Source organism: Acomys minous (assembly GCF_964271855.1).
Source record: "Acomys minous genome assembly, chromosome: 1".
Taxonomy (NCBI): domain Eukaryota; kingdom Metazoa; phylum Chordata; class Mammalia; order Rodentia; family Muridae; genus Acomys; species Acomys minous.
Window position 1 is genome coordinate 35,352,715 of NC_140483.1, and position 14,541 is coordinate 35,367,255.

The 14,541-nt window shown below is 45.6% G+C and overlaps 1 protein-coding gene across 1 annotated transcript in view; it reads right to left on the reverse strand.

Annotated features, from left to right (window-relative positions):
• Positions 1 to 14,541, reverse strand: part of SEC16B (SEC16 homolog B, endoplasmic reticulum export factor) — a 58,743-nt gene that overhangs the window by 26,539 nt on the left and 17,663 nt on the right. The window contains 9 exon segments of the mRNA XM_084774607.1: positions 3,549 to 3,779; positions 4,379 to 4,514; positions 6,319 to 6,380; positions 6,716 to 6,867; positions 7,481 to 7,610; positions 8,692 to 8,794; positions 9,532 to 9,652; positions 10,441 to 10,553; positions 12,279 to 12,632. Coding sequence (XP_084630733.1) covers positions 3,549 to 3,779; positions 4,379 to 4,514; positions 6,319 to 6,380; positions 6,716 to 6,867; positions 7,481 to 7,610; positions 8,692 to 8,794; positions 9,532 to 9,652; positions 10,441 to 10,553; positions 12,279 to 12,571 — 1,341 coding nt within the window. The 5' untranslated portion in view covers positions 12,572 to 12,632.

A 14,541-nucleotide genomic window follows, 5' to 3' on the forward strand; every position in this document is an offset into this window, starting at 1 on the left:
TCAGGGTGGTGAGGTTCCCAGAAGCCTGTGTTCAGGCTCACACCGCCCAGATTCAAGCCCCATGCCTACATCTAACTGCCCAACCTGTAAATCTGCAAAACAAAACCAGGAGCTAACACACGCGTTTCCATGGAGATAGATCAGATAATGCATAGAAGATATTGAGTTAGTGCCTGACAGGTAGAAAATAATTTTTAATCTCTGCTTTTGTTATTATTGTTATTACAGACATTGCTCATCTTTCTTGAAGGAAACGCTCAAGAATGATTTGCCTCTGTGTGCCCCACTGGATGAGAAGTAGTACCTGTGGATAGCTTTTTCTTCTTCTTTTTTAATCTTTTATGTGTGCTCTCTGTGAGGGTATCGGATTACCCAGAAGTGGAGTTACAGACAGCTGTGAGCTGTCATGTGGGTGCTGGGAATTGAACTTGGATCCTGTGGAAGAGCAGTTAGTGCTCTTACATCTCTCTAGTGCCCCCCGCCCCATAGATGTTTTTAAATGGAATAAATGAATCACTGGCAAGATCACAGTTCTATGCTATATAATGAATGTATAGAAAATAACTGTAATTTGATACCACTGTTTTTATAAGTTATCGCGTTAAGTACTCACAGAAAATAAAACATCATGTACAAAAACTCAACAGATAAAATATTAAAAATCAAAGTAGGGGGCTAGAGAGATGGCTCACCAGTTAAGAGCACTTGCTGCTCTTACAGAGGACTCAAGTTCAATGCCCAGCATTCACATGATGGTTCACAACCACCTGTACCTCCAGTTCCAGTAACTTGACACCTTCTTCTGGCCTTCCTAGGCACCAGGTACGCCCATGGTGCACACATATACACGCAGACACTCACACATACACATACAGTAAGGATAAATGAATCTTTTAAAATGTCAAACTAAAGTCCCAAAAGTAATTCAACTTCCTTTTTATAAATTAATTGAAAATTTGGGGAAAACTAACTATGATACTCCTTGAAAAAGAAAGTTGTGTGGTTTGGAATAGAACATACTAAAGAAATAGAGCATGGGCTGGAGAGATGGCTCAGTGGTTACATGCACTGTCTCCTTTTCCAGAAGGTCCTGAGTTCAATTCCCAGCAACCAGATGGTGCCTCACAAGCATCGATAATGAGATCTGGTGCCCTCTTCTGGCATGCAGGTGTACACACAGACAAAGCATTCATCTATATAAAATAAATTAATGTTTTTTAAGAAAAGAAAAGAAATAAAGAGTGCAAGCAATTCAGCATGCTCAGATAAAAAGGCTCTACAGGGAAAGGTGGTGAAAGTCCATGACAAGAACTGTCACAGGTGAAAAGCAAATTTCATTCATAATAACAGAAGTGCCAATATATACACTGAATTGTACTTTTCCCCCCTCTTAGAGTGTGAAGGCACTTTGATGAGGATGCGCAGTGACAGCCTCACTCCTTGCTCATGGAGCTAACTGATGCATCTATAGAAGCAATTTTTTTGATACCCATCAAAACGATAAGCCACATACCCTTCCACTCAGCACTTCCACTTCTAGAAACTCACCTTACAAATATTCTCTCCTAGTGGGCAAAGCGATGGTGACGCTCTGGGTATGAAGTGTCCCCCACAAAAGGCCCACATGCTGAAGGCCTGTCTCCCAGCTCTTGGGAGGTAAGTGGGTCACAAGGACTCCGATTTCACATGACAGAAGGTGGTGTATATGTAATAAAGCGCAGGTTCCACAGAACATTCTCAAAGCTAACCCCACAGCGCTGCCTGTCTGGGTACAGTCCACAGGTTCAACACACTTCCAGCCTCTTTAATGGTTAGAAGCATGGAGCGTGAATCCGTGGACCCTGTCCATAAATAAAGTTTAAAGCACAGCCATAAGCCAGTCTCACTCATCCTGCGTCCCCTGTTAACACGCTCTGTCTCAAGGCAAATTTGGCAAAGCCTGAAACAGTCACTCCCACCCTTTAAGGGAAAAAGTGTGTCAACCCCAGTTTATCATCTAACATGCCTCGCTAAATGAACAACGTAAGGTCCAGTAAAGATGTACAGAATGGTGCCATGAAAAAAACAATTATACATCAAAAAAAACTCCAGATTTTTTTTTTAAGATTGTACTTCTAACCATGTGTACGTGGCCTGTGTGAAGGGATCCCATGCATGTGGTACCTATGAAAGCTGAAGGTGTCTAATCCCCTGGAGCTTGAGTTACAGGAAGTAATAAGCAGCCTGATGTGTGTGTGTGTGTGTGTGCTGGGAATCGAACCCAGGTCCTTTGGACGAACAATACACACTTTTAAACACTGAGCCATCCCTCTAGGCCCTCCAGATATTTTAAAGAGACAGGTATAATATCTGGGGATAGGAATCTTTGTACATTATATTCCTATCACCTTCTGTTTTAGCTAAACTGATTTGATTTTAATAACATTTTTAAATATTCAGATTTACTTTATGACTTTTACAAAACAAGAGCACAACTTCAAATTTAAACAAGGCAACCATCTCCACCCATTACATGCCAGCATTCGGTGTTGGCAGGAATGCCTGAGATCCGGTGACAGGGATATTTTCTTTAAAATAATCTCTCCATAAACTAAGCTGTTGTATATGTGGGGAAAAGAAACAGAAATAGACAGTCTTTAATCTATTAATTCCTAGCAAAATGTGCATAACTGGCAATGAGTAACAAAATTATAAATTGTTTTACTTTCCAACAGTGGTGAGCTTATTTTCATTGTTGTTGAATTGTGTGTAGGGGGGGGTGCATTCCCACGAGTCCAGGTGCCCACTTAGGATAGGTGCTGGGTCCCCAGGGAGCTCCATGGAGCTGGAGTTACAGATAATTGTAAGTTGCCCAACATGGGTGCTGGGAACTGAACTCGAGGAGTAATAGTAGATACGATCAACCGCTGAGCCACCTCTCAAGTCCCTAGAATGTTGATTCGCTTGTCTGCTTGCATGGAGGGTGCTTGGCTAGCATGTACAAGGCACTGAATTGAATTCTGAGAGCTACAAAAACAGTAAAATTGCACTGTTCAAACATATTTAATGTTATTAGGGTATTTGTTTTTGTTTTTGTTTCAAGACAGGGTTTCTCCGTGTAGCCTTGGCTGTCCTAGACTCACTTTGTAGACCAGGCTGGCCTCAAACTCACAGCAATCCACCTGCCTCTGCCTCCTGAGTGCTGGGATTAAAAGCATGCGCCACCGCACCCGGCTGTTATTAGGGTATTTAAAAAGAAATAAACAATTATATATGTATTTCTTTGGAGTTTTTTTTTTTTATGTAGGGTATCCCTTTATAAGCTGCCCTCAACTGATTTTTAATAGGGAAATGCAAGGAATAATATAAAATGGGAGCAGATGTTGTCTTTTAACAATAGGACAACATAAACACTGCAGGTGTGAACAGCAAATGCCTGTGTGTTTTTATTTTTCTCGCTGTAACTTTCTGATCATTTCACATGTGCTACGAGAGCAGTATTCTAGCCATATCATTGAAGGAGAGGGAGACGGTGGTCTGAAGGAAGGCTGAGGGGAAGACCTTCTCACCTTCTTCCTTCCGTAGTAGAGCAGCTTGGTGAATTTCTCCACAATCTGTGCTGGTGTCTCCACACTAGGAGGAATCTCCCCAGTGAGCAGGTTGCGAGTCCCAGAGCTTTGCACTGGCCAGTGCTCGTCAGTCAGGTTGATGAGGTTGGCCACCGGGGGCTGCCTCTTGTACTTCTCCAGCTTCCTGCAGTCCTGCATCAGCAGCTCAGCGATGTCAGAGCCCACCATGGACTGCAAGGTAAAGAGAGTTTTCCTGGGGCTGGGGAGGGGCTCCTAGGGATCCGCAGCCTGGGCCCAGGCTGGAGAAGGAAGACCGGAGGGCCTGTGCCTTCTTCCTGAGGCAGTCGTGCAAATACACGGTAGACCTTCTGTGAATGACTGAGTTTCAACCATCAGCTTCACTATGGCGGTTACTCGCTGACAGCCGGCAGTCACAAAAGTCATTAGAGCCACTCAAAATTCCCCTGGAATCTGGCTGGTGCAATAATGCAGGGGCCGCTCTGAGGAAAGGTCAGCAATGGCATACTGGGGTGACAACCAAGCTGGCCTTTTTTTTTTTTTTTTTAAGATTTGTTTCTTTGTTTATTATGTATACGAGTTCTGCTTGCCTGCCAGAAGAGGGCGCCAGATCTCATTATAGATGGTTTTGAGCCACCATATGGTTGCTGGGAATTGAACTCCGGACCTCTGGAAGAGCAGCCAGCTCTCTTAACGTCTGATCCATCTCCTCAGCCCCAAGACTGCTTTTTCTAATTGTGCCATACACCAACTCCCAGGACTGAACCTTCAGTCTGTCCTCTGTCTGCCCCCTACTGATAGCAGTGACTTACCCCATTCTGTCGACAAAGGAGAACCAGCAGCTGCCAAAGGAGAGCGGAGTCCCTGCTCCCTGGTGTCTCAGATTTGAAACACTGAGCCGCTTTCTTCTGGCAAAATGTCATGACATCCACTTTGTGTATGTCCTCCCTGTGGGATGATTCAGGAAGCAAGGCCTGAGCAGACCAACGTGCAGGGGCCCAGGGACTCCACACAGTGAGCTAGCTAACGTGTCAGAAGCCTGACGGCGCTAGACTGGAAGTCTACATTGGTTTTTTGTTTTATTTTGTTTTGTTTTGTTTTTTGTTTTGGTTTTTGGTTTTTTTGTTTGTTTGTTTGTTTGTTCTTTTGCTTGTTTTGTTTCATTTTGTTTTGTTTTGCTTTGCTTTGCTTTTCCCCCTACAGAACAGGAAGGAGTTTCTGAGATTCTCTTATGTATCCGACCATCTTGTAGATGAGGAAAATGAAACCTTCTAAAGCCTCTGTTTAAAGTCAGACAAGACTGGGTCCATGTCTGGTTTACACTAACATCTCTCTCGCTCTGAGCCTCAACGCCATTCCCTCCTTAAGACAGGACTAAAAAAAGAAGCTGGCTCCATACAAAAAGAGATAAGCAAACTGTGTGGCATCCATCAAATAAATGCTTATCAAGTGGACATTATTTTTCGCTCAAGAACTTTCAACAAATCAATGCCAAGTGGAGCCGGTGTCAAACTATTTAAAACACTACTTAGTTTTCTGCATACCTGTAAGACGTGGCCAGGCGGGGGTGGGGGGATGTGGGGGGGGGGGGGTTGGCACGTGAGGAATGACCCTTGAGGTTGTCCTCTGGCCTCTACATTTGTGCACACATACATGTGAGCAGGCACACATGCATGCTCATACACACACACAAAGCACACAGCTAACACTCATTTTTACTTGAAGGAGTTCTCGGTTGTAATATGAAACTTTCTTTGGGGCAAGCTTCAAAATAAAATTGTATGCACAAAGTAATGGTAGCATTTAATGGGCTTCCAATGAATAGGGTCTCACAACCTTTAGAGGAGGGAGAGTGAGCGCTATACAGCTTCTCAAGAGGAAGACCTAAAGAGGGCTGATGAAACACTAGTCAGACATCGATTCTGGTCCTCTGCACCCAGGACTAGCCACAGCTTTGGGGGGGAAAAAAAGTTGCTGAAAATGCTAACGCAGTTCCAGTTCATTCCTGCAGAGGGCAGACGTTCACAACATCAGGGAACTGGAAAGCTGAGTTACAGCTCAGTTTGCAGGCTGTTTTCCCCAGCTGTGCTCCATTTCCAACTAATACCTATCAAGTACTTAGGACACTAAGGCTTCCCACCAACTAAGCTCTATGAAACAGAACCATTTTTCAGATGTCTAACTTGTTAGCCTACCTTTTCTTTCTGCCCTTCAAATATGAAGCACCTTGTCAAAATTACTCCTCTTTTTCTATCTACTGGCATAGAGGAAAGTGTTTCAAATGAAACAGACATTTTCTTCCACAGAAACCAAGACCTGGGCAGGAAGACTCCCCAGCTTTCCAATGCCTTTATTTAAGAGTTGGTGATATAGTTTAGTGGGTAAGAGCACTTGCTGTGCAAGCAAGAAGACACAGGTTCGAATCCCACATGCCCACATAAAAGCCAGGCATAGACACATGCATCTGTAATACCAGAGTTTGGAGGACAAACACAGGCATATCCTGGGCACTCAGTGGCCAGGCAGTCTAGCCAAAATGGCTTCAGGTTCAGTGAGAGACCCTGTCTCAAAAACTAAGAGAGCAAAAGAGGAAAATGAGAGAGTGAACGAAGCAAACAACAGATGTCTTCTGTTTCCGGCTTCCACAAATGTATGCATGTGTGCACCTTCACAGAGGTGTGCATACACCACACACACACACACACACACACACACACACACACACTTCCTTAACAATCTTGCAGTACTTTACCTGATGAGGGGTCCTGGGAAACTTCTCATCTCCTCTTGATCCTCAGAATCATTAAGTATAACCTGAAGCAGAAAACAAAATTATGTCTTTCCCCCCCGCCCCAGTGCCCACCAGTCAAATCCAGTATGAGACCCAGGGCTACGGTCCTGTGGTGTGGCTCAGTGCCTTGTGGAGGCAGTTACCCTGTTGAAGATGAGCCACTGGCATCTCAAGGCAAATGCAAGCCTAGCATCACTTCTTTCAAAGAAAAGCCCACCCATTCTGGCCCACGGTCTAGGGTCTGAGTGTCTCAATTCCCCCTCCTGGAGATACTCAGCCTCGAGCAAACTGGAGCCCTGAAAGGAGCAATTGAAGTGAGCGTAGCATCTACATCCCCAAGGCCCAAGATATTGATTACCTCCATACTGTGCACTTCAACAAGGGCTGTTTGTCCATCAGCAGGAGAGTTGGGAGACACACATACTAGCTGGCCTCCTGGCCCAAAACTCACAGACACATGGGGAACATAAAACCTCATAGGTGCCTTGGGAACGGTTTCTGAGGTGTCATCTGGCCAAGAGACACACAAGGACATCGTTAGGTTTATTTTCACTGCTCTTTAGTGGACACATTTCTGCACAAACTCCACCTGGGCCACGATGCGATGCTGAGCGAGATGCTTAGTTAGAAAAGGGCATGCTCTCTCATCTGACTTAAACCTCTAAGAATATGCCAGGGTTGTATGCAAGGGTTGGTCCAGATGATAACGCACTCGCCTCGGATTCTCAAAGATGCTCAGAGGACAAGCAGCCTCCTGCTGCCTGGGTTCCTTGGCATGTGGCAAGCCTCCAGGCTCGCACTTTGTGACCTCGCTTCACCTCACCCAGTCCTCTCTGGTCTTCACTTTCCTCACTTGTGCTTAAACACATCCCAGAGTGCCTCCTGGCCCAACCTATGATGACTAGGAGCAGTGTCCCCTCCCAAGAGCCACCTATGGTGGCCCGACCCATCACTAGAGAAGGCGTGGGAAAGGGATCCGAGGCTGGCTTCTCTGCCTAGACCTGCATAAGCCAATATAAGGCAAACATAGACCCATCCCTGCAAGTACAGAAGGGTGACCTCCCACATGACCAAACCTTCCCTTAACAGAATTAGCCAGCTCTCGTGGCCACTTGGTACCCACCAGGCTGAATAGGCCTCCACGCTTCGTGCGGATCAGGGGCGTCTCCCATGTACTGGCTGAGCTCGTAGCTGCTAGAGCTGAGGCCAGACTCATGCTGTTGGAGAAGGTTGGATTTGCTGATCAGCGGTGGCTGGGGGGGGGGGGCGGGAAGAAAAATGATTAAATGATCCGGAGAGCTTGTCCTACCTCTTCCCAAATGTTCCTTCAAAGAAACAAATTCAAGATTTCCACTAAACACTGTAAGGGTGGATTCGTGGAAAGAAGAAAGCATCCCATTGACCACACCCCAGTGAGGTCAGGTGACTTAGGTTTCAAATTTCACCCTGCTGCTATGACCTTAAACAGGTGACTTGGGTTTTCCCAGCCTAATACCTTCATGTGCAACATAACCGTATCTGTCCTATACACTTTACTTATTAATGCACCGGCTATTTTGTGAACAGCTGGGACACTCTGGATACTGTGAATTCCCCCCACAGACAAGTGTGAGAGGAATTTACGACCCAGGAGAGATGACTAAGACAGTGGATTCAAAGGTTCTTTGTACCCTGTAAAGTGCTGTTCACACATTGGGGTTTTAATATCGGTCACCATAACCTATGTCGCACCCTAGTAAGTAATAGGAACAGAACAACTGTGTACAACAACAACAACAACAACAAAAAAATCACACGAATCTAATCAAGGAGAAAAACAAAAAAGCAAAAACCTATCCCTGGCCTGCCAAAAATTAAGGGCTCAACTCTACAATGCTTTTGTAACTTTTCTATACATCCAGAATTATCCCATAATAAAATATTTATCTCAATACTATTAAGAGCTCTATTTTGTGACCTAAATGGCACATACATTAGGATTTCAGACCAAAGAGATTAAAGAGTCAGGAAAGATTTCAAGGCTGCTTTTCAAACCTAAATTAAAAGATTCCGACAACTTTTTATTTCCTAAGCCCCTAGTCCCCTGGGGTGCCCTAACACCTAACAGGTCACGGCAGCCTCTTCGCTTTCCAAGCACCTCACAGTGAATTATGTCCTACCCACTTGACAAAACAGGAATAGGTCAGATCAGGGCTTCTGACTGGTAAAACCAAAACGGGAAGGGGGCGGGGGGAAGTGGTGTGACTGGGGACTCCCCCATCCCCACCTACCACTGCTGACAAGGTGGCTTAACACATGGCCACAGGCCTCCAGCCCTCTGTCATTTTAGGTTACCTTTTGCATGTGGGCCTCGCTCTCTGGAAAGAACTCCCCGGGCTGCTCCTGTCCAGCAGAGACAGAAGCAAGGCCATCTTTGTATGGATTCTTACTGGTGTATCTGCAGCAAAATGACAGCAGTGTTGAGACAGGTCCCGGGTGAGCCAGCAAGGCTGAAACACTCTCTGCTGGAGGCCGGCCTGGTGTGCTCAGTGTGGCCAGGTGTCAGGCCAGTCTGAGTTCTAGAGCAAAAAAAACATTTCCCCCCCCTCTCTCTCCCACCTCAATGTGCTAGGAAGATGGAGTGTTTGGGTTCCACGCACAGTTATTAGAAGTGGTCCAGGCCTTACAGAGAACGGCTGGTCGCTACAGCCTAGCCTCCTCAGAACCGTTGTGTGGGTCATTTCCAAAGACTAAGGGAACCAGGCCAAACACTTCAGTAAAACGTCTTCCCTGCTGTGCCTTATGCCAGGAGAATGCCCATGCCTGAGGACCAAGGAGAGGGAATAGAGAGGCACCTCAGCACCAGTAAGGTCTCAGCCATAACAATCACTGCAAGACCACAGCATTTCTGAGGCCAATATAGAATCTGGCCTTTAGATGGGCCTCAAGTAATCTGACAGGATGTAGACTGATCCTGAATGGGACCAGCTCTCAGAGATTTAAAGAAAAAATCTCTCTTCCTAGGATACCATCAGCAGTTGGCCTGGGCCACCTGGGACTATCTCCATGTCTCTGTGGCTGGAACAAAAGCAGGCTGTATCTTCCACGGGTCAGGGGCCACCACCAGATGCCCTTAGATTGTCCTAACAGTGTCCAGCTGGATCTTGTCAGTGTGGCTTGTCCTCCCGCACTTACCGGAATTGGGTCTCACTATTCGTTCCAAACGAACTATCGTGCTTTTCACGATGATGCTCACTGAAGTGCTTCTGCTCTCCGTAATCTTCGTGCCAGGTGTAAGGACTCCCTCGCCTTGCCGCTGCACCCTCAGAGAGAGCAAAAGAGAGACAGGTCACTCGCTGCTCCACAAAGTTCTTTTAGAAAGATACCACAGAGCTGTGAAGCCGGGGTGGTGCAGCACAGTAAGTAAGAAAATGTATTTCCGGGGAGGGGAATAAGGGGAAAATGGGAGGGAGGGAAGAATGGGAGGATACAAGGGATGGGATAACCATTGAGATGTAACAAGAATAAATTAATAAAGGAGAAAAAAAAAGAAAAAGAAAATGTATTTCCCAATTCGAGTCAATTGATGGATGAGAGCTAACAATGAAAGCATCCCAACATGCTCCGAACCAGTTTGCATGGCTTTATATAGCTTCACAACAGCTGTGTGTGTGTATGTGTGTGTGTGTGTGTGTGTGTGTGTGTGTGTGTGTGTGTGTGTGTGTGTTCAGTGATGAAATAGATTCTCTATGCTACCTAGTCATAAACTATCATAACACAATATCCTAGTCTGTGGGGGTATAGGAACTCCCGTGGATGTGCATCTCCTGCCCCCAGGATGAAGTGATTGCTGTGCTCAGATACTCAGCATACCCAATGGCCTTAAGAACTGACTTTGCTGTTACTGAGGAGTAAATATAACCTTTGCTACAAGAAGGAATAATAAGAAAACGTGGATGGAGTGCCTACTGTCCACAGGATGAGTGACACGGGGTAGGCTCCGTATTGTCCAAGGGCAGGGTCTCCAAACAGTCATCTCTGGGCCTGGTAGCAGGCTGCCCATGCATCTCTAGTCCCCAAAGGCTTCTAGGCATTACTTCATACCTCTTTCCTCTTGCAGGAGCTGTGGGTGCCCATGGTAGTAGTAATTTCCATAGGCATACTCATCCCTCGGTGTGGGAGTGTGGTACCTCCGATAGGGGTCCTCGTAGCCTGGCCTGGGATATCACAAAGACAGTCGGTCATCCATCGATGACAGTAAAGGGAGAAACCAAAGGGAGAATGGATGAAACACACAACCTCAGAAGACAGGATCAGTTCAGAATCTGCCTGCTTCACGTTAGGTCAGAAAATCTAAAAATCAGAACAGGGGACTACCTTTATTTCACAAGAAGGCTGTAGCTATTATAATAAAGCTCCTTTTTTTAACTTTAAAATGTTCTTGTTAAAAGGAATTTATTTACAAGTCTTTTTATAGCAGTATTCCTAGTCCCCAAATATATACACCGACTACCGTAAAAGCTGATATCTTAGAAACCGCAGCCCTGGAACTATCTGTGGAAAACCCTCTTCCTGAGGAGCCTGTGTAAGAGTGTGACATGCCACCAGAATGTCCATGCATATTATAGACAGAAAGGAGACTGGCATGACTGCTTTTATTGTCCCTGTCCTTGACACACTCAATTCCTCTTGAGAACTCAGCCCAGAAGAACTGGGGAGAGGAGCATCATTAGTGTCCCTGTCAATTAATAGTAACCACAGAGGCGAAATACTTTACAATAATTGCTGAAACTTTAACCTTCAAACTGGAGGGCAGAGAGACACAGTCCCAAGTAGAAGAGATAAAGGAAAGCATATGTGGCTGCTAATAGTCTGTGAGATATTTAGTCCAATACTAGGGCCTGGGGTAGCCGGAGCTCAAGATTCTCCACAGAATCACCTCTGTGGTCTCTTCCTCCTCACCCTACAGCCTGAAAGTCTGCATTTGCCTTCTCTGAAGTGGGTTTTTCTTAAAGTTCTTACATATGAAATGGTGGTCTTTGCATGTCTGCCACCCTCTCTGGTCATAGTTCAAGGCCTTGGGGTTGTTGGTGCTGTTGGTATCAGGCTAAGATCACAGTGTCCTAGGGAAAGCTTTCCCACAGAATACAAATGCTGCTTTTCATAATCCCAAAGCCCAGAGGTCCCATCTGCTCTCTTATATTTCTGCCTTCTATCCGTCCCTCCACCCTAATCTCAGTGGTCACAGCTTTATGAAGTTCTACTTGGGATTTTAAGAAAAAGGGAAATACTGTCACCAGTCACCAAAAACCAAATCAGGCCAGGACAGGTTTCAGCTAAGCCAATAGAGAACAGTGGGTGCCTTGGTGAGGGTCAAACTTGACACAAATCTAGACATATCTAGAAGGAGAGAATCTTAATAAAGAAAGCTCCTCCAGAAGATTGGCCTCGAGGCAAGCCTCTGCACTGCACTTTCTTGACTGGTGATTGATGTGAGAAGGCCCAACCCACTTGGGGCGGGGCCACCCCAGGCAGCCGGTTCTGGGTTGTAGAGGAAAGAAAACTGAGTGATTCAGGTCTGCTTCAGTTTCTGCTGCCAGGTTCCTGACTTAAGTTCCTGCCCTGAGTGTAAGCTGAAGTAACCACTTTCCTCCCCAAGCTGTTTTGGGTTATGGTGTTTTATCACAGCAATAGAAACCCTACCTAACACAGGAAAGAGGAGGAGGAGGAGGAGGAGGAGTACAAGATGGTTAGTGCTCTTGAGAGGCTGGGTGAGGCAGGAGGATCCTAAGTTTGAGGACAATCTGTTCTGTGTAACAAGTTCCAGGAAAGAGGGAACTGGGCAGGGAGGAAGAAGGAAATGAACAAGAAACAAGAACAAGTAATAAGCTATGCATGCCTACTTAGGAGAGATAGGTCCCCTGTAGCCCGAAAAATCATACCTTGAGTACACCTGACTAGAATAAGATCCTTTCAGGTAGTCATCTCCAGACACAGGCTGAGACCACTCCCCAGGCCTGGGTACATAGCGGGGTTGTTGCTGGTCAGCCCTGGGGTCCTGCTGTGGTTTTGAGTTCCTGTAGGCATCTTGCCATTGGTGGTACTTCTCTGCATTGTACTGAGGGTGAGGATGTGGTCTATAATGTCCACTCTGAAGCCCTCTGTTTGCATCCTTCGATGGTGCTGTGGGCCTCCCTTGTGGCTGAGATGGCCACTGGGGAACCCAAGGTTCCATCTCTGACCCTTTGTGTTTTCCCGGTTGGGTCTTGAGGCTGTTATGTAGTTATTTTAATTTCCTGCACACAAAAAGAAAACAAATCATCATTCTGGAAAGCTGGGGACATAGCTCAGTTAATAAAATGTTTGCCTTTCAAGCATGAATATGCAAATTTGTAGGGGTTTTTTTGTTTTTTGTTTGTTTGTTTGTTTGTTTAAAGGTTTATTTATTTATTATGTATACAATGTTGTGTCTGCATGTACAACTGCACGCCAGAAGAGGGCACCAGATCTCATTATAGATGATTGTGAGCCACCATGTGGGTGCTGGGAATTGAACTCAGGACCACTGGAAGAGCAGTCAGTGCTCTTAACCTCTGAGCCACCTCTCCAGCCCCCTCAACATGTATATTTGATCCCAAGCAGTTACATAAAAAGCTGCACAGACATGGTAGTGCACACTTGTGATCCCAGTGCTGGGGTCCCTGAGGATCGCTTGACAACCAAGTGATCCAAACCAGTGAACCCTAAGTCCCAATGAAAGAATTTGTCTCAGAAAATGAGGCGTATGGCTCCTGAGGAATATCACTCAAAGTCCGCCTCTGACCTATACATGCACACACATGCAATCACATACATGCACAGAGAGAGAGAGAGAGAGAGAGAGAGAGAGAGAGAGAGAGAGAGAGAGAGAGCATTTTAAGCCTTTATCCAAGCATGGTAGTTGATGAGATTCCGTGAAAAGAGCAACTATGGTTCTCAAAATTGTCTAAAGCAAACCATATGAGCACACACAGAGAGGAATAGGAAAAAAATCAAGCTGATACATTAAATAAATAACAGGCTAGACAATTAGATTGATGCTGATTAAAAAGTGCATATGGAACAACAGATGTGGGTGGCATGGGAGGCAGATAACAGTACTTGCTGCAGCTACAAAATGCTATCAAGGAATCCCAATTAATGTTTCCTCGTTTATCCCACCAGCAGATGTTTATGCCACACTTAAAACGGATGTATTGAGGCATCAGAAATAGAGTGAGCCATGTGGGGAGCTAGTCAGTGTTCAAATCATTAATATATCTCTTACCAGATAGATGATTTGTTTAGCCCTCAATGTCCGTTCCCATGGAGATGGCCGATACTACGGGCTAGTGTTGCAGGGTTAGTGTCAAAGTTAAACATGGCATATGGGAAGTGCCCAAAACTGCCTAGAACATAGTAAGTGTTCAATACATCATAGTAAGTCTCTTCAGAATCTGAGGTTAGGATAGTGTGAGTTACAGAAGGCTTCGCAGGTCCAGGGAGATGTGTCACTGGTTAACTGTTCACTACATAAGCATGAGACCCTGCGTTTGGATCCCTCCCACATACATGAAAAGCCAAGCCTGGTGCCCCTGTACCCATCAGTGAGCTTCTGATTCAGTGAGAGACCCTGGCTCAAAAAATAAGATGAAGGGCAGTAGAAGAAGATGCTCAGTATTGACCTCTGTCCAGCCTACACACACACACACACACACAGACACGCATCACACACATAAACACACACACACACACACCCCACATCACACACAGTACATGCACACACACACATCACATACACACACAGACATGCATCACACACATAAACACACATGTACACCCTACATCATACATGTGCACACATGGGGTACATGCACACATACACATGCAAGTGCACAGACACACATGCGCACACACACCATCACATCACCACATACAATGCACGCACACTCATACACACATACATACAAGCACACACACAAGTCATGGACATACACATATCACACACACACCTCACCACACCACACCACACCACACATACTGTTTCAACCGACCCCATGACAGAATTCTTTTCCAAATACTTTCTTTAACCTCCTCTCTTCCCCTTCCTCGGGGAGAATCTACAGACACAAGTTTAGAGCTGCTGATGTGGGAAAATGGAGGGCCAAGCCTCTCAGTTCTTTATGA